Raw genomic sequence first — 25,213 nt, 5'->3', positions numbered from 1 at the left:
ATGAAGAATGTTATGCCTGATGCATTTAACACTTACTAATGCAGACTTCCTTGCTGGTTTTGGCTAATTTATCCTTGACTCATTCAGATCATTTAAAGCTTTAGCTCAGATTGCCTCCTTTGCCCATTGCTTCCTTCATGCTATGGGTTCCTATGGACCCCTACTTTTTTCCTCCAAAATTGTATTGCGACATTGAAAGGAGTCACTTCTAAAGACAAATACCCATGCACATTTAATCAACTTTTCACAGACTTGTGAACACAATTTGACCCTTAAACTGTTAACCACAAAAAGTGTTAATCTTCTGCCCTCTCCCTCAAGCAAACTATTTTTATGAAAGTGATTATCTCAATGGAAGCACTCACACCTGCTATCAGGAAGCCTTGGTGCATGCTAATAGTTTGCTGTAATACTAGAATTGCAGCTGCTTTTGGACTGGGGGCTCTCAGTCCTGCTGCCATTTATGTGGACACAGGGCTTCCATTCTTTGGTCCTGCACCCTGGGGTTGGTGACTACCAAGTCACCCCTGTTGTATGGTAGGGTGTTAGCTCCATCTTCAAGCTCTGGAGGAGATCCTGGTGTTTGCTCAGTTCAGAGAATAATACTATAGGCTTGAATTCTTCCTAAGCCTGCTCTTCCCACCCGCAGTTGGGAATCAGAGTACCGCTATAATTGCACACATTTAAACACTTACGGGAGGGAACTGTTTTTCTTCAGGTCAGTGTTAGAAGAAAATGACAGGGCAATGGAAGAAATAGGGGAAACATTCAGTTACAACTGACAACCACCTGGGGGATGCATGCTAATTTCTGCTCAGTCCCCCCTCAAAAAAATTGGGGAACAAAAATTATTTCTGACATTCAAGGCTTCGGAGGCTGAGAGACTGAAAAATTGCAACTACTCAGTGTAGAGAGAAAAGATAAAATACCAACAAATGAATAGGAGAATGAAGGTAAATATTTTGTTCTAGTAATACAAAACCAGGGAGACAGATTTAAGAACAAAATGCCTGGTGCATGCAGCAGGGATCATAACTGAACTGAGGGTTCCAGATAAGTCTGCAGTAAAAACCACAAAATATGCATAAAACACAGAATATAGTCTTTTTCCACATGAAACGGTTCAAAATGTTGGCACGTGACTGTGTGAAATATCATATTATATAAATACGTAAATAGGTGGCACCATGGTCTCTATTGTAATCCTAGAGAGCTGTTCTGAAATATACTGTGCTCGCTCTTTGCTCAGGCATGATTTTCTTTACTTTTCAAAACTGGACTAAAAATGGTTCAGCTGTTTGTAGAGACAAGGTGACGATCCAGTGAGCAGTTTATGCATCCTAAATCAGAAATCTCCCCCCTTTCCTGCAGGCCTGTAGGTTGGAACAAGAACTAGACATTTTACAGAGGGATATTTCCATTCCACTCGGATTTGGTACAAATTACCTCTGGCTCATGTTCATTTAAGGTTTCTCTGGGCTTGTCCCATGAGCACGCTCCTTTGGTGGGCAGACCCCAGCCATGTAACTCCTTTACCTTGCTACGGGAAGGAGCTTGGGAAGATGCAGCAGTGGCAGGGATATCTACTGCTGTTTCTCCATTTTCCATGGAGAAAGCAAGAACTAGAGAAGGGGAAAATGGGTGGTACCAGAGCTTCTCTTGCATTCTTTGGTTTGAACTGGATGTATGTCAGTGCATATGAATATACATACATTTTCATTTACACAGAACACTGAAATACAGAGAAACAAGTGGATTTTTCTGAGATTGTTTCCTTTACTTCATTAAAAATCAAACATTTCCCAATTTTCTTCCATGTAAAACATATCCCCAAGCCCTGCATTGTCTTTAGAAACAAGCATATGTTCTGCTCAAGTTCACTCATTTCACTTAAGAAAGCAACATGCGCTAAACCTGATCCAAAATGTAGGTTTTTCACAACACACACCAACATTACCTCATAAATCATGAAGGGCAGCACAACCAAGACCTTTCCCATCTCCCTTAGCTGTTAGAGGTACTTACAGTGTAAGTGACTGAAAATCCTTATTTTACCAACAAAAACGTAAGGGTTCCTGAGGCTGCCAGAGTGACTAACAGTGGGCAATGAATGAGGCAGAGGACAGCAAGAGAAGATTGAAATTTTGCACAGGTAAACATACATCTGCCACCTCCAAAGCATTCAGAACGTGAATATTATCCCAATTCTTTCTGTACACACCACTGGTATATAGACGACTTGGTATGGTGGGATTATGTTCACAACATGATCGTAAGAGATGGTGAAAATAAAGGAAAAATGATTAAAAGGTAAATCTGGAAAGAAGTCAGACATCCAAATGGCAGGAGTGTGGGACAGCAGGAGCAAAAAGCTAGACGTGGATTTATAGTGATGTGCAGCTGGACTGCTCTGATGCCTTCCCTGCAGAAAACCAGCAGGCACAGTGCATTCCCAAGTGGACTATAGGTATGTGGGAGGGAGCGCAGAAGCGGTAGCCTAGCTTACATATCTGAACCATCAGAACAATTAATGCTTCTGTATGAAAAACTCTCTCTGCTGTTGCTTTTCCAACTATCCTCATGACTTGGGCAGTGAGCAGGTTGCAGATGAAATGAGCTGTTTTGGCAGCTTACCACTTGCAGTCTTCTTGTTGGACCTGTCTTCCTACTGCCTCCATCCTATGCATTTAGCTCGTGTGGCAAAGGGCCTTCTGATCTGCTGTTGGAAGCAGTCAAAATCACCACCACAGATGACAGGGTTTAAGGACTCTTTTAAATAGTCATGGTTAAAGCAGTGTATTTAGTAGTTTCTCTTCATTAACACAGTTGCTAGGTACTCAAATAGTTATTTAGGAGGTCCTGAAACCTTTTGAACTTTAATGGTAATACTGAAAGTACATTAACTAAGGACTTTGCTACAGAGGGATATGCTAGAAAGTTAATATGAATTAATTTTTAATGTGTTAGTTAGTTTACATGGAAATCCTGGGCAGCATTCTCTAGAGATGATGTAAGTTAAATCAGATCAGGTTCATTTTAATTTTTGGTAGCGATTTCCACTTAAGTGGCTTAAAGGAGTTTAGCAAATCCACTTGGAATTACCAGCTACATTGGTTTAGTATAGGTTTCCTGAATGTCTCTGTAGATAGTCCCTTGAAGAAGAATTCCTGTAAGGGTGGTCAGTTTTAAAGCAGCATGAATATTTTTCCCAGTGTTTTTGAGACTGGTTTGAAAAATAAGGAGCTGACTTAAGGAAAAGTGAAGAAACCTACTCTTTACCTAGCTTGGACAGTTCCTTGTAAGGTTTAGTGTTGTCTTGCTCAGTAACATTGCTTAAATAATTCTTTCTAATAGAACCTTTCTGAAACCAAAGGAGGAGTTTTTCAAATACAGATTACATCCAGGCAAGATTCTGGTGATCAAAGAGGGGCTAATATATGCAAGAAGGAAACCTTCTCTTACTGTATGAGGCTGGAGAAAGGAGGCTAAATGAGATGTTCTGCAGAAAGCCCTCCTTTGGAAATGCAGTTTGCTGTCCTGATCACTGCAATTAACATGTACAGAAGTTTTCATGATTAAAAAAAAAAGTGATGATGGAAAGGAAAGTGGTATGAAAAATAATATCATAAAAATAATGGAAAACAGGGCATTGGGAAGGTTGGAGAGCAAAACTACTCCTGCATAAGGGAAGCATCAGGAAGGCATAATTCAGGTCACATTGACTATGTAAGAGTGAATTACAGAGCAAAACCAAACCCGAACTGGAAAGGTTTTCTGTGCTAACTATACCAGTGGTTGCTGATGGCTCTAAATTGGAAGTCAGTTTTAGCTAATATGTTGCTAATTTTTTCCTCCTCTGTTAAAATGTTTTTCATTTTCTGGTGCACTGAAAATATCTCTGAATAGGACCTTACAAATATATGAACTTTTACCACAACCCATGCAGGCAGTGGTACGAAGAATGCTGGAGAAAATTGCTTTTGGCTTGAGGGACACAGAAGACAATGAGAAGCTTCTTTAAAAAAAACCCCAATCTAGTTTGCATTTTGTTGTGGAGTGGACCACAGGACCTGGTTATGGGAATCATCCCACAAAGAAACCAGGCCAGCATGTCTCACTATCAATTTGCGCTATGCAGTGGAAGAAGCACCAATATTTTCTGCTATTGGTGGGGAACAAAAAGTGTAAGTGAACAAATTATCACATACTGCTCTGCAAGAGGAGGACAGCTTCACTGCTTCAGTTTTCCAAGGTGAAGTAAAAGGCTGGAATCCTTCTGTCCTCTGGAAGAGGAAAACTTCAACTTGCCTGCTATGTTAGAGCGGGAGAAAATGGTGTGTTGCTGGAAAAAATAGAAAACTAGCAGTTTATAGCCAGGCTGCACAGTCTATTGCTCATATAGATTTTCAGAACAGAAAATTTTTTTGTCAGCATTCACAGAATAACTATTATTGGCCTTTAATAAGGAGAAAAAGCTATTTGGAATAACTACTGTACAGAAACTAAATGTGCAGAGGCTTAAATCCAGACTTCAGCACCTGGCTTGAGCAGTTGGGCCAAGTAGTGGGCAGGGAAGTGGGGTGGGAGGAGCGGAGGGAAGGAGACCCTGGGGACTGCTTTGAACCTTCTCCACAGAATCCGCACAGTGTCTTTTGTACCAAACAGCAGCTAAGCAGGCCCTGCTGCCAGCAGCCTCTCTGTTTATCCTCCTTGCAACCTTTGTCTGCTTTTCTGCCAGACCTCACGCAGCCCCGGGTCGTGCATGTCTCTGTTTGGGCTCCTTTGAACTGAGCAAGTGCAGTGATGATACTGGGTGGGGATTTTTGCCCCTGAGTCATGAAGCGCAACATTTACAATTCACCAAGTCCTTTTGCAATTTTTTTTTCTTCTTTTTTTTTTTTTTTTTCTGAAAACTCTTGTGGCATTGTTTCTTTTTGCTGCTTTTCGGCTTCGGTTCGATCTTCCCATTTGGCAACGTACCTCAAGCACTTTTTTGTCAGCCTGGCTAACAGTTGCTTTCTGTGTCTTCTGTATGGTACAGGACTTCCTCAATACTTTGTGTCTTCTGCTGGTTTTCATCCAGATGTTCTCCAGCACTTTATGGAAGGCGAACTCCCCACCTTACACACACTAGCCTTCATGCATAGTCCTGAGGCTTCTCTTTGGAGGCTGAAAATTGAAAAATGAGAGCAAAAAACCTCCTTAGAAACAACTTCCTCAATCAATAAATCAAGGCACACATTTTTCAAAACTACCTGTGGGTTTTTTTTGAGGAAAAACCTGAATCGCTGTGTGTGTGTATTTGGTTTGTATGGTGTTTTATAGATTTCTCAGTGTTTGCCTTAAAAAACCTGTTTTAATTGAATGCAATTGCAAAAATCATATAGGCAGAACACTGGTTAGACATTAAATCCTACTGTATGTCTGAACTGCCTTTGCGTGCAGTTGGATGAATGGTGATTACAAACAATTGTACAGCCAGCACACTGTGCAATGCTGAGAATTCAGACCACAGGGTTCACTTCTGAAATTCTCCTACTTCCCAGTTTTGGTAAGAGAAAAGAAAAGAAAAGAAAAAAGAAAAAAGAAAAAAGAAAAAAGAAAAAAGAAAAAAGAAAAAAGAAAAAAGAAAAAAGAAAAAAAAAGGGTGAAGCTGTTGTTATGAATTGAACTGCTTGTGTTGCATATCTAAACTACGCCATGCTTCTGCCCTGGAGTCTGTAAGTGCAGCTTCTAATGACATTGTTCCAGCTGCAGGAATCTGCTCAGCGAAAGAGGAGGAGGAGAAGGAGGATGGCTGCTGGCCATTTTTGTTTTCTAACGTGCATGGGTTGAAGAAAGAAGAATCCCTTGTGGGATTTGATTTAGATGATTTTGGCAGCTGTAAATTACTCACAGCATGCTGCAGAGTTTGTGCTACGAGATATTTTCAGTGCCGTCAAAAATCTCATGCTAAAAAAAAAAAACAAACCCTCACTAAACTCGAACAAAAATAAGGCAGCAGGACAGAAGATCGCTGCAGATGACTTTCAGCTGGCTCATGCCTGCCTGCTCTACAGGAGGAGTTTTAAGGAGCTGGATTTACCACTTAGGGAATCCTGAAGAAACGACAGTGAATGAGACTGAAACATCGGTTTTCACTCTTAATGGCAAAGAAAGTGCTTTTCTTTGGACTTTGCATTACATTAAGCTACACTTACAAAGAATACTGTCTGTTTGTCTTAAGGTTATGCTGCAGCACAGGTTTTTAGAGGAATTGGGGAGTAATGAGTTAGTACTTTCTAAAACATTGTTTACATCTGTGGTTATGTCCTGAAGGCCATTTGAGAGTGATTCTTAGTCAGAGGGCAGAGCCACTGCTTATAAATTGTACCTCCACAAATAAGCAAACAAACAAACAAAAACCTGTGCTAAAATTAAAAATATTTTATAATCTTAGGTGTACTGTGGGCAAATACCCCTGTTTTGTGGAGGGCTGCTCTTAGAGTAATTTTTGCTTAAAAAAAAAAAAAAAAAGGGTGTATTTTTAGAACTTCCTATTTCTTCTGCTGCAATAGAGCCAGAGTAGTAAGAGAAGTGAGATGGCTTTTCATCAGGAAAGGTGTTGCTGTGATTGCAAGAATAAAATCTATTTCATTGGAGGGAAACCTCTTGGAAGGATCTCAGCTTGGCTGTCAAATCCCAGGCCAGCTTACAAGGTTGGGCCCTCCCTCTCCAAACACCCCCCCCCCCCCGCCCCCCCCCTCCCCCAAAACCAAGAGAAACAATAACAAACAAAAAAACCCCTCCCTAAACTTGCTTTGCTTGTACATTGGGAAATGGAATGGGTTTAACCTAGGAATGATTGAAGAGTGGGGGACACAGGTATCTCTGCTGATCCTTTAGTTTTTCAGACCAGTCGTGGTCTCTCAGGACGTTTTACACCGTAACAGACCTGCAGCCGTACAGCCTTCTGCACCAAATGGAGACGGCAGCAGGGCAGGGCACCTGCAAAATCAAGTGTTACGGTGGAAAAGGAACAAGAGCTGCTCACCTGTCCTTCCATTGGCTGGATCATTCCAACATCTGTTTTTACTCCACAGCTTTGCCCGGTATTTTTCTCTTTTCTGTATCACTGTACATAGTACAGAGGAAAATATTTCAGTAGGTGGGAATATGCAAGACGTTTCAGAAAATTATGCGGACTTTTTAATATTTATATTTTTACAAATGTCAGTACAAAAAGGGTTGTAATAATCAAAATGAAATGGGGAATTAGACATAGTTTCAATTATGAAACAAAAATAATATCTCTTTGATACACTTCTACTTTCACAAAATGTCTTTTTCTGAAGAAAAGCTATTTCATCAGTGTGTTTTGACCAGCTTCAGTCAAAGTTTCATTTTACCATCACTTTCTCAGATGGACTAGAACAACAAAGACTCAAGAAAATGCTGGTATGTTGTATTACTAAATCAGTGTTCATGAATGTCCAGCCTCCTTGCTGCCTTCCTTCCCTCAGTGGATCCTTTGCTGCAGGTACAAATGCACACATACCCCCACACTCAGCCCTGTGACTGGGCAGTGGTCAGCCAGCCAGCTTTCGGTCTTGTTTGATGACATGAACTGCTTGACTCCTGCAGAGTTCTTCTCCAGGTTGAACAAAAAGCCAAAGAAGAAAACACATGTCAGGTATTCATCCCACATTTTCCCCTCAGGGCCAGGGTAGGACTTCCAAAGTTAGTTTGGTACTGTGGGTATGGTGGCTATGCAGGGTGAGCAGGGTCATCACGGTTCATAGTTACAAGCTTCAGCACGGTGCTGAGGGTGCACAGGTATAAAGATAATTTTTGGCTTCCTGGATGTTTCAGTCACAATCCCTGTTTTACAAATGCTCCTAAATATTTCTGCTACTGACAGTCCCTGTATGATGCAAAAGGAAGGCATGTGTGGAGGGGTCATGGTTGCCCTGGAGCCTTGTAAGATGCTGTGGTTATAGGTTTCTCCTCAAGAGACTGATATTAAGAGAACCATGGGACCCAGCCAAGCCTTCTGCTGGCAGTCCCTCAACCTCCTTTGATCAAGAGATATTGGTGGTTGAGGAAACAGGGGACAAACAATGTGGACTGCAGTAAATTCTGTTGTTAATGTTCCTTTTGTGTCTTGACCTTCCCTCTCCCTACTACCAGGGGAATTTTGAAGGCTGTGCAAAATGTTTACTCCTGTTCATCTGTTGGATTAACAGCTGCAAAAGCTGGGGCAGCTAAGCAGTTTTAATCCCTGGGTTCCTGTGAGTGCTTTCTGATATTGGAGGCTTCTGTTGGTGGAGAAGAGAGAGGTCATACCTCAGTTTGGGGACAAATGATATGACAGTGGTTTCCTGCTGTCATCTGTTGTCTTGCACTTTACCTTTGCGTCTTTTTCAAATAAACCCATAATCACCTCTACCTGAGTGTCCACAGGACGGTAAGGAAAGTCTGGCTTTGGTTGTCTGAGTAGGTCCATTCCAAGGTCTTCTGCAAGAGCTTTCTAATTTGAGATAGAGATGTAGAAATATTTTCTCCAGTATATTACACTGGAGAGCTCATTCTCCTTTGGTTTGTGGTCTGGGTTATAGCTGTGTAGAAAGAGAGCACAATGGAGAATAATTAGAAATCTCTAGTATCATTGTAAAGGAGGAAAAATGCCATTAAAATAGATAATGTAGCTGTTGTGATGGAGAACTAGAATTCCTTTGTACTGAGTTAAAGGCACACAAAGAAATACAGCAGTAGATTAAGATTCAATATTAGATGAGTTTTATAGATTTCCTCCATAATCCAGGATATGTGGCTTTGTGCCCACCTGAATGTCTGTTTCATGCAATGTGGGCCTCTCACAGAAGTATAGAAATTATACCCAGGGAGCATTGGGAAGGTGTTCAAACCATTTAGCATGTCAGAGTAATTTCTGAATTTCAGCTTGACTTGCATTTTTTATAGTCTTTTTTCTCTTTATGTTTTTCTTTCATGTTTTTGTGTCTTTCTAACATCCCTTTAATGTCTTGATGTCTCTTTTGTTTTATTTTTTGCTCTATGTTTTTTTAAAGCTGTGCTGTTATAGTTCTTTACTGTCTTTTCTTCTCCTAATCTCTTTTCCCACTGATCTCTTTAGCTTTTTCCCATTCTCCTTCTCCTGTGTTTTCTCCCCTTTCTTACTGCTGTGCAACCTGCAGTGTTTCCTCTGAAAACATCTGGACTCAGGATGGTCTTAAAGAGTTTTTGGGGAAATATGAGCCAACAGATCTTTTAGGGAATCCTACAGCTGAAGCTTTAATTTTAGCAAATAAAAAGTATTGTAGCCTTCCCTGTGGCAGGAGAGGTGGCTCCTGAGTGTTTGCATTGGCTTTCAAGACACATAGGAAATTCTTGAGAATGTTTTCAGTGATTCAATTTGTTGGTTAGTAAGTCTGCAGTCACTGAATTATTATTGCGTATGTGTGGGCAGATTTTCTTTTTGCTTTATTTTTTTCCTATTCCTTTATTTAATTACATCTTTGGCTTTTTGTTTTTACTTTTCTTTTCCCCTCCCTTCAATTATTTTTCTCCCCATAACACCACCACATCATCTATTTCCATCCACTATGTCCTTCCAGGTCCTTTCATCTTGCTTCTTCTACCCTTTTTCTCTTTGTATTCTTATTGTTCCTATCATATTTTGCTTGCTCCATTTAAAACTACTGAGAGCAGAGTGACCTATGCCTCTAAGGAACAGGTTTTTATGATATTAAAAATTAAAATTTGGAGTGTTCAGCTTAGGAGGTCTGAAGGTTACCTCTCCTGAGACAATAACTGAATTGGACCTAAAATTCACTTGTGTTTCTCCTGTAATGGTCCCTGCTGGATGCTCTGACTTCTTTGCTAAGTGTTCAGGTAGCATGCAGCCTTAGAGAACATCAGCAGCTGTCGCTTGCCATTGCCTATGGCAAGGAAATGGGAAAGAACGTGAAGGGATACTGGCTGGGAAAAGGGATTTGCTGCCCAGGGTCCTTCTCTCCACAGTGGCTTTCAGATCTCTTTTCCCTTGGAGCCTGGTTTCTTCCTTCCACACCCAGGAGAGCACTGTGCAGGGTGGGATGTCCTTTCTCAGTGAAATGTGTGGGTGTGAAAGCTATTGAACTGGTGCTAGCGTTAACACGGTGAAATTGTTTTAAGACTACATGGTGGATGTATCTACTCTAAAGCCAATAGTGGTGCTGTAAGCAATAACTTGAGGTGGTTTGTGCAAGTCATCAGGCACTGTCTGTGAGCCCAACTCTGCCTTCTGTGTGAGGGTTTCATTTTGTATGGGAAGGCATTCTGGCCAATAGTGAATGTTAATGGATTTACTGCTACTTTGAGGTAGCAACTGTGGATTAATCATAGCCCCTATGAGGGAATGGCTCAGATTTGAGCAATTCTGGTAAGTGTGATTCAGCTTGGACTTCCCCAGGATGCTTCTAGCACAGCTGAGCACAGGCACAGGGGAATGTTCCTGGCAGGGGTTTCAGTGCATTGTATGTAAGTAGATGTGTGTGTCTTTGCTCTTGTGAATGTGTAACCCTTGTGTAAACCCCCTCTGACCAACCTTGGTCTAAAATAAGTAAGAAATTTCTTGAGATCATTGAAGAAGCTGGAATATAATAGTTTCTGTGAGACATTCTGCATAGAATTGCTTTAAATTGTTTGCAGAAATTAAAGCATTTATTGGGATATTGGGGTCTGTACTAAAGCAGTCTGTGCTACCACAGTGGTTTTTGCTTTCTGGTGGTTTGTGCTATCAAGGCAACCGTGCTGCCTTATAAAGTTTGAAAGCTCTGTTCATTCTTAGGCAGACTGTGCTGGCCTGTGTGACTGATTTGTATGAACGGTAATACGCTTTTTGCTCAAGAGCTGTATGTTTCTGGAAGATTCTTTTGAGTGCTTTGCAAACCTTTGAAATAAAAAGCGGTGGAGTATTTGCATAAATAAACGGGAGGAAATCACATGCAGTAAATCACCAGGAGTGCATAGACAGCCTAAGGATTGTGAAAGAAATAGCAAAAAGTGTGAAATAGCAATGATACTGTAAAGAGATATAATAAAATCAGAAAAAACAGTGGGTCAGGTGCTAAGCAGCCTGGAGGCTGCTTTGCTCCACTCCAGCAGCTCAATCTAGCAGTTAAACAAACATTTTATAGCTGGAGGTACACATACTCTAGTTCCTCTGAAGCTGAGTGCTGTGCCACTCTCACTGTGAGAGTGAAATAGTAGCACACAGTCCTTGCATCAGCAGTCTGCAGGACCCATTCAGTGGGTCAGTGTGTGGGAATGGGACAGAAGCAGTATTCACTGCATGTAGGTTTTCATGTTCGGAGTTCCTGCTCAGTTCCTTTCCAGTTCCCAAGCTCCTCTGCCCAGTCCTGTGTACAGTAAGAGTGGGGGAACCAGAAAGGGATGTTGAAGTCTGTGGAGCACCTCCTGACATAACTGAGGCAACTGGGAAGTTATTCTTATCTTTTAAATACATTGCCTCCTGCAAGCAAATATGGGTTTTCATGCGCTAGTGGAATGTCACAAGAAATTAGGCATTAATCATCTTTCCCCTGCATTAGGCAAAAAACGCAGGGGAAAAGTTTTCCAGGCCAGTCTCAGCTCTGACCCCTGGTGTCTGTGCATTACAGCTGGACTCCCGCACCCCGGTACTTAATTTGTTAATTAATGAGACAGCTGATGTCCTTCACTCACAATGGCTGGTGTGCATGTGTGTTTATGGAAATTATGATTAAACTAGACTGTAGGAGTTTAGTTACAGAGGCATTGTTATACCAGAGTGTTTCCCCATTAGATGACATTGATCGGGGGGTGATGGTGGTGAGCTCAGCTGTACTGTAGCTGTTTCCAGGTCTTTCATATGGGTCTGGTGGGGTCAAGTCCAAAGGAAGGGTTGGAGAGAGAAGGATGACTTGGCTGTGTAAACGTCTCCTCCCATGTGTGAAATGTGTCATAGGAGAAGTCACAGAGACGCTTGCTGAGGTCTGTAGCACTCTGGGAATAGCTGCTGGCACTAGGAGCCTTTCAATATCTTCTGTGGTTTTGGTAGGGCAACAGAAAAAAGTTGGGCAGGTCCTTGAGAAGATTTTCATTTTTGTATGATGTACTAATAAAAGGAAAGAGAGTGGCGGGATGTGATACAGTGGAGAGGTCAGGTGACAAGATGGGAATTTTATCCTCACAATGGTGTTTTACACAAATGTAATTGTGGCAAGATTTTAGGTCTCAGAAAAAACAATTTTGCAGTGAACAACATGCCAGTACTGACAAATCTTATCAATACTGGTGCTGACAAATCTTATGGATTTATCATAAGGTTTTGCTTATGCTGCATCAGTTTCACAATGCAGAAACAGGTTACTGGCTGTACATGGTTTTTAAGAAATCAGGTCAAAGAGAAAGGACTTCTCAGAGCCTTGAGAGAAATGTGTTATGCAGGAAACCCAGAGGAAGCTCCAGCCCTCCAGGGTGTCACACCTCTAGGAATGGGTAATCTTTGGTAATGGCTCATCACAAATCTCACAGACAGAGTGGGCATCTGACAGAGTTGGAAATGAAGTGAGATATCTGTCCTAGTAAAGCTCAGTCTTATTCTTTTTTCATGCAATCTTCCAGAAGAAGCATTTCAGAGAAGACATTTCCTTTTGTTTAATTATCTTCTTGTCTAATAGCCATGTACTGTGTACCACCCTCTGCAAGCTGATGTACACATGGCTTTTCTTGATGCTTCTATCACTGTTACATGAAAAGCAACAGATCCTTTAGCTCAGGTATAGACCCGAGACTGTTTTTTACACCTAGAGGCTTCCTTTGAACTCTTGACTGGCAGTCTTAACAGGACTTTATTATGTTTGCTCATTTTGATGTTAAATACTAGGCCAGGGGTAGAAACCAAAAATTTGATGCCCACTGTTTTCTATTGGTAGATTTATGCTTCAGTCATTGCAAAATGTAGTATTGGCCTGTTCATGTAAAGAGTAGCAACATACTTCTTACCTATTACTTGATCTGTTTTACCCTAGGATATTTAGAATAAAGTAGCTGTAAGTATAATTTCTTCTTTAAGCCCTGCTACTCTCTCTGTTCTCCTGAGTACGTTTATGTGAAAAAAATTGTAACATTCCTACAGCAATTATTAGTAAACATGTGAATGTTGTGCTAGGTGTTTTGTTTGCATGTATGCAGTGTCCATTTAAGGTTAAAGGGGTGGCAAACAGAACCTGAAGATGATGCAGTCTGTTATGGAAGACCATTTGGGTAGGCTCTTAGAATCTCAGCTTTGGTTCAGTCAATTTCTTCCCACAAAGCTAGTCTCAGTTTTGAGAATGCAACATTAGCACCAGCAGGTCTTTAGGGCATAACTAGTGGGTTATAGAGTCTTTCAGCACCAGATCAGAATCTGGATCAAGTGCAGCTCAGGGTGTATAACAGTTATCCCCAACTTCGTGGATACACAGTGGTCCCTCTTTAAGGATGAGTATGATGAATCTCAGTTCCTTCTCCTACTGCACAAACTGGCTTCCCAGTCTTGTCCTCTGCAGCAAAGATGCTCTCTTTCTGTGAGGTTTAGCATAATGATTGCCTGAGTCCCCAAACCCAGGACATTGTCATATAGGAGCTCCTCATATCAGGGTCAAAATTGCTCCGTGGCAGATGTGATGCTTACAGAAAGCTATTCACACTTGTCATTTTACAACATTTGAATCTCTGGCCTGGTAAACAGTGAATATTTTGTGGGGCAGGCTAGGTAAATTATGTCAGAGAAAAGCTTTGGAGGGTGACTTCTAAGGGTGAATTTTTAAGATGTTTTTCTCCCAGTCAGATGATGTTTTCCTGTGGTACCTCGTGGATAGGATTGGGACACTTACTGGGTGTCAGGGCAGATGTGTGCTCTTGCTGAGGAGAAGGCTTGTGGTGGACCTCCAAACAAAGCTTTGAGTGGACTTGCTGAGTCTGTTGAGAAAGACTTTGAAAGACTTTGAAAGACTTTCGGGTTGATATAGCACTAAGGGATATGGTGTAGTTGAGAACGGTCAGTGTGAGGTTAATGGCTGGACTAGATGATGTTCAAGGTCTTTTCCAACCTAGGTGATTCGGTGATTCTGTGATTCTGTGAAATCTGAGCTGTGTGAGTTTCATAAAGGAGGGGGAGCCTTGCAAAACAATGACTAAACATGAATGGCAGGAGCAGCTGTCTTGTAGAACCCTCTGGTATATATTTTCATTTTTTCTATGTATAGCTGACAGCAGTTATTGCTGTATAATGGGTTACGTGGAGGTTGACAAGGGAACAGCATGATGCCATGTTCAGAGGTGGAGTGCATCTGGCTGGTTGCAGGAGGTGTGTGCTGGTGCATGTGCCTGAGCTATGTGCAGGAGAGAACTGAGGCCTCTTCTGGGGTGAGGAAATGCTCTTTGTAACAACCTTTCCCAAAGGAGAGGATTGCTGTGGCTCAGGTTTCAATGGGGGGGACAGCATGTGCCTCCTGGATGTGCCATGCACGAGTCCCTCCAGGAAATGCTGCATGGCCACTTGCTGCTTGAAACACAAGGGACCCAAGAAGTACAAGTTTTGGGGTGTGAGGCTGGATGAGTGTGGTGGAGGTGGGTGGGACACCATAGGTTGCCCTAGCAATATCCTGCTTTGTGCTCCAAGGGCTTCTCCGCATGGGAGGTTCTTACTGAATTTTTTTGATTGCCAATCAGTGTAAGGTATCCTTCACTCAAGAAAAAAACAAAACCAGAATCATGCTTGCTATCTAAGTAACCCAAAAGTATTTACAACCTATAAGTTCATGTGGAGATGCCTTACTGGATTTAGAAACACCAGAGTTATTATACAAAGCATGTCTCATGGATGTGACCTTCTCTGTTCCTTCCACTCAGTAAGCGGTGGAATCAGTTATTATCTAGCTGTGTGCTCTGTGCAAGAAAGGCACATTTTTTAAAGATACATAAAACGAAGTTAGCTGTCTTTCTGTAAAATACTTGATACAATGAGCTTGTGGGGGGTTTGCCCCTGTTGCAGAGAAAGTAATGGAGAGGCAGGGGATGTAATAGATGTAATGTTGGATTTGCTTTGCTGCCTTCTGGGGGAAAATTGTTGCTCCTGTTTTCCAGTGAGGCCACCAAAGTGCATTAGTTTACCTTTCTGTAAATATCCTGACTTGTTTTAGCAACAAAAAGACACCTTGAGATTCAGCCACGGAAATAACCATTTAATTTCAGCCAGCCACTTCTATTTTTTTTTTTTTTTTCCCTGTATGCCTCAGTGGAACTTGCCTGCAACTGTACTGCGTTGTTAATGAGGAGTGTTGTGAGACATGCTGTCTGCTCAGGGCTGGGAGAAGAAAGACTCTGCAAGTGGGTGAAAGGCTTTTTAGTACTGGTTTCTTTACACCTAAATGCTGTAAGGTTTAAATAAAGAACAGACTCTTCAGTCAGGATTCTGAGTGCTTCATGCAACAAAGGGTGTCTTCTTGAATCATTTCTCTATTATGTTCATATTTTCCTTCGTCATGAAATGGAAATGGGCAAGCAACCTGCTGAGATGGGTTAAGAGGTCCCTGCTTATCTGGCACACACAGGAGGAAATAAGCTGATCTGCCTGAGCAGATCACACCTGCAGCCAGCTGTAGAAAGCAAGACTGTCTGACAAGAGCTGTGGAAAGGGGGAGAAAGAATTGGATGGCATTGAGGACGTTAGCCTGGCTCACTCTCATTCTTTCTGCTCGGGTCTTTTGTGAGAAGGTATAAGGTACAGGGCTGTAATGCTTCCTGAACTGTCCTCTCTTTACAACATTTGGTGTCAAGAAGCCAATTCCAATAAGCTGTCCTAATCCCTAGCCCCTTCCTTCTCCTTTCTTACTCTGTACATTTGTTTAACTTCTGTTTTATCCTTCTTTTCTTCCTTTCCCTCCCTCTCCTTCTCTGCCTTCCATAACGCATCTCACTGAAGAACAGCCCAGCTGCTTCTCAGACCCTGCTGGGCTCCAGGCTGGAAGGGGTGGGTCACAGTTTCGCTTTGAAGCATCCCTGTGGGGCTCTGCAACTGTACTAGGAGAGGAAATTGCTGCGTCCTCCTGTAGCCACATGGTCAAGCTCAGCAGCATTAGAGACAAGCTTGGGCTGCTTTTCACATCAAATTTTACCACACAAGAAGAAGGTGACAGAAGTATGATTGAAGGGAAGGTGGAGAGAGGGGGAGGAAAGTACGTTGTTTTGAAACTATCTTTTTCTTTTCCCCCATGAGAACTGGTGGGTCTCTTATTAGTTTAGTGCTTCTTTCCAACCACCTCATGCTGCCGGATGGGAAGGCCTGAAGGGATCTTTTGAGCCACAGATGGCAGCATTTCAGCAATAAGGAGGGCATGGGGGGATGCACAAAAGCACCAGAGATAATAAATTGATGAAATAATATGTTTAGAGGCCCAATAAGGGATGTGCTAATTGGCTGATTGTGCACTTATGCCCCGCTCATAATGAAACCCCAGTGACAGTTAAATCTCTGCTTTGCCTCTCTACACTTCTTGAGCTGACCAGTAAGAAAAGTCACACACTTTTTCATTAAGATCTTTCATGTGGAATATGCTAAGTGGTAACAAACCCTGGTAGGACTGGCAGATACTGGATTCTTGGTGTGTTGGTATCCACGAGTGCCTTTCCATCTCTGGGCTCTAGTGTGAATGATTTTGAATTTCCATTCTGTGTTTTCTGCAGTAGCACACAGTTATTTGTGATGGAAACCCCTAAGTGCAGGAGGAGTGTCTCAGTGTGCAAGCTCTAATGCTGGATGGCAAGGTGAGGTTGAACAGGGCATTTTAGGAGGCACAAGGACACTGCAAATTCAATGTGTTATCTGTATATCTGTTTATTAATGAAATGGTTAATGACTTTATCACTACATTTTCCCTTCAGTTTCATAGTTAACAGCACAGTGAGATACGTGGAACAAATCACATCATTCAGAGCTGATATTCTAAGACAGCCAGAACCCTGAGAAGTTGCTGTTATATTAAAGTATATTCATTTAACTGTCAGGGATTTTTGCACACTTGAGATCTGGAAACTTAATTATTTTAAAGTCATATCCTGAAGGCTAAAGTTAATAGTGATGTAAATTCTTCTTGTTTTCTACTTCAAAAATATATGGAATATTTGCATTCCTACCTGTAGTTGAGATTGAAAATCTTGAGAATTTTGCAGCTTTCCTTTCCACATGAACATTTTGATCCTCATTTTCTAACTAGAACTTACTAAAGTGATTCGGTAGAACTTATCACTTTTCTTCTTCTCATCTGCAGTAAAATACAGCAAGCCATTCTTCCTACTGTCAAAAAACCTAACTTTTTTAGACATGGTTGGAAAAAAACCTCAATAAACTCGAAATATGCATATAATTTTCCAAGTGTAGTACATGCTTTTAAAGGTTTTAAAAGAATGGGTTATGAAATAGTTTAGTTCTGCATGGTTGAAAATGTGTGGGTATTCATACACACAGAAAATTACTAGCCCTGTTCTTGACATCCATAAAGGATGCTATCTGAGGTCACAGAAGCCAGTAGGTTTCTGAGGTCACCACTGATGGACTGACATTGCTGGTAGGGGAATCAGACAAACCTGAGACCTTTGCAACTTCAATGCTTCCAGACTGTGTACTTTCCATCATATTTTGCTGTAAGGTAGAGTTTGCTGAGAACATGACAGTGGGGCATCCCATTATTTCCTGTGTGTTGAACTGAAAGCCTGGCAGGCACAAGCATTCTAAATTAAAGTATCTTTCATAAAATGTCAAACACAAACTAGTTTTTGCCCACATTCTTCTTGGACATATCTTTTAGATTAGATGCAGATGAGAGAAACAAAAGAAAACAAACAGGAAATTTCCAACATCCAGAAGTGCTGAATTATGCAAGTATCAAATTTAGTGTTAAGCAGTGGGATGTTTTTAAGTTAACAGATATCTGGATATTATGATGTGATTCTTCATTTCCTTTTATCAGTTTTATTCTTGCATGACTTCAGAAAGTGGAAAAGTGGGCCTCATAGCAGGTAAGGGCATGTAGGCACACAAACAGGTAAGACTGAGAAATAGAGAGGTGTAACACCTGTGAAATGTTTATGTCAAGAGCCATTCATGCCCTGTTATTCAGAAGGGACTAAATGTGTGCTTTAAGAGTAAGAGTAAGCGCTTGGTGGTATTTCTGTGTGTGACTGAATGCCATGTTAAGAGCACATACTTCTTTCGGTGAAGTGGAAAAGGTTATGCATCTCTTCAGTGGATGTATAGATGAAGTGTTTGTGAGTTTTGTAAAGATGAATGAAGTTCATGGAGTTATTACAGTTAGCTTGTGATCACCAGATGTTGGAATATGTGTGTGTATGCTTGCTGGTGCATCTGCTGTTTGGATAACAGGATATACACATGTGGGACAACTGTGCAGTGTAGGTGCTATTACACTCAGGACCATGGCTTCAGCTGGCGTAAATCAGAGTGGCTCAGTGAAAGGCACTGAAGTCCAGCAGTGTGTGCTTCCTGGAATCAGTACGTGTGACTGCCTGTAGGGCCTTTGACGTGTGGGATTGCGGTTGGCAGAGTGTGTCAGGATGTGACTTTGGGAGCTTTGCTGAAGACAGTTAGTAAAAGAAAAGAGAAAAAGCCAAGCCACAAATACACATCCAGGGAGCATGGATGTTAAGGGAAAAGGAAAGAATACAGACACTGAGACTGATCCTCCAGGCTAAGCCACCAGTTTTGCTGCTGTTTCTCAGTGAAAGTAGGTGGAAGCTGTGGGATTTTAGAAGACTGATCTTTTACATAATTCAGTTGATGGCAATGTCTGCATTAACAAGCTATGCAACCTGACAGAAGCGGCCTGCAGGGTGAAATAATGGTTGGTGTTCAAGATCTGATGTTCAGACTGTCCAGACTGTCTGACTTTTGAGTAGGGTTAATTTAATTTAATTGCTGCGCTGGAGCTGGGGAGGACCTGGAGTCTCTCTCAGCCGTGACCTCATTCCTGGTAGCACTGCTGCTCTATAGGGTAACAGTTTATACCTGCTGTTGTGCCACCTCTGAACATGGGCATGAAGCTTGTGCTCCTCTGTTCCCCGTCCATTCCTCATCCTGCCTGTCTGCTGGATTGAGGAGGAACATAACTCAGTGTCTCCTTCCTCTGATGTACATGAAATGGGAGTCTCGAGCTACAGGGCTTCCTCGTGCCCTGGTTGCTAAACGCAGCCACACCCGGGCTCTCACTGAAGCATTGTCTTTGTATGCACTGCCCAGAATTGCACGAGGTTATTTTACCTGGTCAAATGACATAGTATGGAAGTCCGCTCATCTGTCCTTTCTCACCCTTAGGTCTCTTTCAGCATTCCCTTCCCTGTCTTCTGTCAATTATAGCAGCTGTTGATGTGCTGCCTACATCAATCTTCCAGCTCATCTGGGCAGTGGTTTAATTATCAAGATGTTCTTAAACATCAGTGCCTGGTACCACTCCCTGGATGTGGAGTGAAGCATCAACTTTTGCGACTTTGAAAACTTTCACAGTTTCAACACTTTCTGTGAATAACCTCATCCTAAGCGTTGTTCACTTTTGCAAGTTGCCTGCTTATTTTAAAGTTGTTAAGATAATTGTTTCAAATTGATATGAGGTACATTCTTGGTTGTAGTTGAAGGGGAGATTCCATTTATGGCTTGGCATGTGTGTCTGATATTTCGGTTTTCAAATGAAATTGTTTTTATATGGCATGGTTGTTTTTCACAGTGTAGGCTGGATTGAAATTCCTAACACATCCTTTCCAAGTCCATGCACCATACTCTCATAATGCCACACTGTAACCTGTTCAGTCTCTTGTGGTTCTGTCCCCTGTGAACTCATACCAACTCCATCCCCTGTTTTATCACTTTTAAAGGTAATTTTTTATGTTCCTGGGTCAGTCTTGAAACACTAGAAGTTAAAAAAATCAGCACGATGTTCAGGTGTTTCTGGAGAATCTTCTGTCTCAAACCTGCATGGCTACATAGTCAGAGGCAGGAAAACTGGCTGGTTTGGATGCAAGTGAGTTGTACGTGAAGCAAATAAAAGTAAGAATATGTTTATCACTTGTGAAAAATGCCCCAGGCTCATTGTTTAGTAAAAACATCTGGTCACTCTGCAGAGGTGATCAAAACAGCAAACAGAACATTAGGTTGCAGGAAACTTCCCGGTGGAAAGTACCATTGAAAATACTATAATTTCTGCTATGTGAGCCAGTGGCAGATCACTGATTTAAATGCCAAATACATTTTTAAGCATTCAACCCCACACATATGTGTCTTTGTGTGTGCATGGATATAATAAAAATAAAACAGATTCAGAGTGACCAGTTGAAATGTTCAGGAGAAGCTTTGTTATGAATAAAATCTGAAAGGATTTGGATTATAGTCAAGAAGTTTAGATAGGAGGTGATCAAAATTGTACTAGGGCAGATAGTCTTCCACAGTCTGGTGGTGTGGAGGTCTGAGGACAGCTTGGTTAAGGTAGGATGTGGATGAAAAAAATGTAGTTTAATGATTTGTTGAACTATTACAAACCCAAACATCAGTTCAACAGGACTAGTCTGATAACTACTGTTTTCCCAATAGAAAATTGTAGACTGTGAACAAACTGAACAATTTAAACTTGAAACTTCAGCTTAATGGAGAGCTGCATTTTTCTTGTAAAGCCATTTCCATGGAAATTTCCTAATGATTTCCTTTTGAAATGGTTTCATTTAGAAAGGAAATACAAGTAACACTTAGGTTGGTATTTATCTTATTATAACACTGCAGCAAATGAACACTCATACTAAAAAGGCAATGCATTTTAAAATGAAAAAGGACTCTTTCTCTTCTTGTGTGCACAGTTATACAGTGGAACTCACCGCCATGTGACAGCAGTGCCAAGAACTCAGTAGGACTCAGGAAAGGGTTGGACATTTCTTGTTATTAAGATGCCAGCTGGCTCCCTGATACTGCTGTCATGATAACCACTATGGTATAGGGAAACATATGTAATGTCTCTTTCCCTGTGGTTTGTAGGCCACCAAATATTTAAAATGTTAATCTTCATTTGCTTGAGCTGTGTTCATACATGCAAAAAAGATGGCAATATTTTCTGGACTTTGCAGTAATTTAAAATTTCTCGGCGATTTCACACTGGTCTCAGAGAGTATAGATACCTCTGCAGCATTAATCTTGTATCATGTTTTCCTTTTTTACAAATGATTTTTTTTTCCTGGCTGGCAGAGAGTGGTCCAAGCCACAGAATCCAGAAACAGACTGTCCCAGAGCTTTTGCCCGCTCCCATCAGGGAAGGGCCTGCCGCAGAGCTGGGATCTAGTTTCAAACTCCTGCACAATTTGTGGTTATTTAGAGCCAACATTTTGGTTTAGGTTGGTCTCTAAATATTTGTTGTATGGTTTTATTTATAAGAATAATGACTCTATGTTTATGGGCTACAGCATATAATGCATCTAATGCCTGGTCTCTTATTTTTTTAGCTTTCCCTAACTTTCAAGTGCATTTCCACTCTTTAATTTTACACAAGGTCTTGGACATTGGCCAGACAAATTCTTTGTAGTCTGTACAGTTCAGGATCTTGGCCAGATTAAAGTTGTCATCAATTTCACCTCCCTCTTCTTTTAATAACATGCCACTTTCTCCCTAGTACTTCTCATGTTTTTGAAGGTTGCTGTTCTCTGTTCTTCTGCATTTTCTTGAATATTATGGTCTTTTATTTTGTCTCCTAATTTCACTTAATCTTACTTTTCTGCATGTTCTTTTTAAGCCCTTTACCATTTTAAGTATGAGCTTTTTGAATATTTGCTACTGAGCAGACTTTTTATGAGGCTCTGATGGAGATTCCTTGTCCTAAAGCAATGCTGACTGACAGCTGCAGAGAGCCTCCTCAGGAAATTTTAGGAATCTCTTTAGGTTTCTTCTATATCGAAATTTCAGATTGCATTTTCAATAAAGCTAGTGTAAGATACTGAAGACCCAAGCTATTTTTTGCTTTCTGGAAGACAATAATACAACATCAAACATTTTGAGTCCAAATTTTGCTACTTCAGTGGGGTTTGTTCTCCTGAAATATGATTGCTAGGAGCCTCTGCTGGGGAAAGGTTATGCTTACAAAATGCTGTTAAGTAAACAGGTTACCTCAATCCAGAGATGGGAGAGTTTATAGAACAGGTTTTTGGTTGACATCTATTTGACGGGATATTTTCAGTTGTGATAAATAGTCTAAAGCACAGACTGATGAGTTGCAGACAGTTTTCCTGACACAATATGGTGGGATTTGGCATAAAGTCTACAAAGAAAGTCCTATGCTCTGCCATTACTCAGAACACTCTTGGTCACCTATCTTACACTTCTGTAATGAAAATTTATATTTGCCAAGGATGACTTCAGAGCCCAGCAGTCAGCATCTCCATTTTTAGCTGATGCAGCTCGAAAGTGGAGCTGGCCTCTTGAGCGTCTAGTTCTGGACTGTATGTTGTCAAAATGTGGAAGTTTTCTTTATCTCACCATTCTTAAAAAATACCATTGATTGTGAGATAAAAAAATCACTTTAAAGTTTAACTGTGGCTGATATTCTTTATCCTGGCTGGAGCAAGAGTTAACTTTTGAGGGCAAACCCCCAGGGCTAAGTATACTAGTAAACTCCAGCTGCTTTGTACTTCTTTGCCAATACTGAGAAGCCATAAACCCAATTTAACTTGCTGGTTAAACCAGGTTTACAGCTGTTTTGCATTGCTGGAGTGGAACAGAGCAGCTGGAGCATACCAGTGAATCAGGGTGATTTTTTCTTTGCTGGGTCTTGTGTCCCTTTGTTGAGTCTTACATGGAATAAGCCAAGGCAGAGGCAGTCAGTTCTTGGCAGTGCACAGTCAAGTTGATGCAAGACTTGCAGTTAGAGCCAAAGCCACCACGTTTTTTTTGTCTTTGTGTTTGTTTTTATATTCTCCTACTAGTTGTTTTTACCATGGGGATATAGATGTGTAATAATTCTGTGTCATACTGGCCTTATTATATTCAGTCTTTGTTTGGGTAAGGGCAGTCATCAGCTTCAGTGTATTTTACAAGTTATGCTGGCTCAAGTCATCTTACGAAAACACCTTATAAAATTATAATTCAGGAGGATGAAGAAGTCTTTGAGGTTAAAGTGCCAGAGGAATTCTTCACTTCAGAATCAGCTTGTCTCTCATTGATTTCACTGTGACTGTATCAGGTCTCTTTATTTGTCTATGTCACATTTTCCCATCTATACAACGTCTTCTAGTTTTTGTCTCTTTGAGTCTTGCTGATGTTAGTACCATTTTCTGCTGTGGTTTCATAAAAGAGTCTTAGGCTGAAAATTAATTACTCAAATGCTTGTTTTGGCTGTCTTGAGATTGCACTGTAGCATGAGTATAGATAGATTTGGTTTGGACAAGCTTGTACTGTCTCCAGATCAGTAAATCCTGATATTGGTTGCAATTTGTAGCATTGTAGCACTAATGTAGTAATGATAAATATTATTGAGGGATAGACTAGATGATCTTTAAAAGGTCTCTTCCAACCCAAACCATTCTGTGACTCTATTAGCAGTAACAAACAGGTTACAAATTCTAGCTGTAGGTAATGCTGGAAAAAGGCATGATTAATGTAGTAGAGTATGGCAATGAATAGAAAACAGTTCAGGGGGATAAGGCAGCATATAAGAACACCTGTAGAACTATCTTTGTGTTATTTGTTGTGTGTAGCATGTGTATATGGTTACAATTACCTGGGAAGCATTTAGAAACTTTTGCCTTCAGCAAAAGCCAGATCAGCTGCATAAAATGCAACCATGCTAATCTGCATGGCTCTGTTGAACTCCAATTTGCTTCACCTCTGGTGCTCCTGCTGTCTTTGCCACAGACAGGCTTCTTGTGTAATTTTGAAGTTACTGAGGTCTTTGTTTTAGCTTCTGCTCAAGTATTAGTTATCAGAGGAAAAGAGTTGTATACCTGAAATAGTTGCACCAGCAGTCACCACACCATGGCCAAAATGAACTTCTACTCTTCGAAACTGTTCTGACTTAATGAGTTTCTGTTTTTTCACTTTCATAGGGTTGTGACATTTTGTATCCAGATTCCAGTAACGTCACACTGCTATATGCATGGATCCTATGCTGCTGATTTTGTGGGGTAGCAGTAGCCTGTTTTAAAATTAGAAATCTGAAAAGAACCATGAGATCTGTCTGCAAACAGCAGCAAAAGAAGGTGTCCGCTCTGTTAATTTCAGCTGAGTTCACAGAGAAAACCCCCAAAACAGTGCCCTCCCCCAAATTTTCTTTGCCCATGCACATCCAGGATTTAGTACCTTCTTTGTAGTCTTTAGATTGCCAGCAAATTGACTGTAGGGGAGAGGGAAGGACCACCTGTTGCACTAAATGTTCGCAAACCTTGCAAACAAAAATAAACAGTTAAAAAAAAAAAAACCCTAACAGCTTGTAACAGCTGCCACATTCCACCCAAGAGAAATATTTATGCAAATGGAATCTGACAGGATCTACATGAGATATCTACACGTATGCAATCAAAAAAAAAAAAAAAAGAGGGAAAAAAAGAGAAAAAGAAAAAAGAGAAAGACATTAAGTGTTTTTGGGCTCCTATGGGTAGGCAGTGTTGTATGTATGTAATGTTTTTGAGATTGTTCTCACTCCTGTAGTTTACATTCTTTGATACCTTGGAGTAAAACATTTGTTGGGTACATGAGCTACATGATATGGCCAAGGACTAAACTGAGCTCTTTTTGTTTTATTGGTTAAATAAGGGGAGCAGTATCCCTGCTGTGCTCCAGCTGCAGAGAAAATTCTGCTGAAGATTCATGTATGAAGTTGCTTAGAAAATTAATGTCTTTTAATGTCTGATGAAAAAGTAGGGTATGTATATGAGTAATATTAGGCGGATGAGTTGTAGAATGAAGTCCAGCAGTAGCAGCTCACTGTTTTGTGTATGAGGGCTCTGATCCCAGGACACAGGAATCCGGTTGGGGTTATTTTCCCTCATCTTGGGGCACTCAGTAGGGATGCTGACCTCAGAGTCACCATGCTTGTGAGAATGGTGTTTTCCTTCCTATCTGCCAACAAGAAGCCTGGGAATTTGTGGATCAAAAGAAATTATGAGCTGAGGA

General features: G+C 41.0%; 1 protein-coding gene across 2 annotated transcripts in view; it reads left to right on the top strand.

Moving 5' to 3' along the window:
• The window catches only part of TBX15 (T-box transcription factor 15), a 97,720-nt gene that overhangs the window by 28,442 nt on the left and 44,065 nt on the right, over positions 1–25,213 (top strand). The window contains exon 3 of one of the 2 annotated variants that reach the window (XM_074860852.1): positions 19,271–19,280. The exons of the other annotated variant lie outside the window; for it this stretch is intronic. Coding sequence (XP_074716953.1) covers positions 19,271–19,280 — 10 coding nt within the window. The remainder of the gene's footprint in view (positions 1–19,270; positions 19,281–25,213) is intronic. 2 annotated transcript variants of the gene reach the window in all.

Source organism: Strix uralensis, chromosome 2 (genome assembly GCF_047716275.1).
Source record: "Strix uralensis isolate ZFMK-TIS-50842 chromosome 2, bStrUra1, whole genome shotgun sequence".
NCBI classification, from domain to species: Eukaryota; Metazoa; Chordata; class Aves; order Strigiformes; family Strigidae; genus Strix; species Strix uralensis.
Note: the sequence above shows the minus strand (reverse complement) of the source record. Positions and strands in the feature narration are given on the sequence as shown.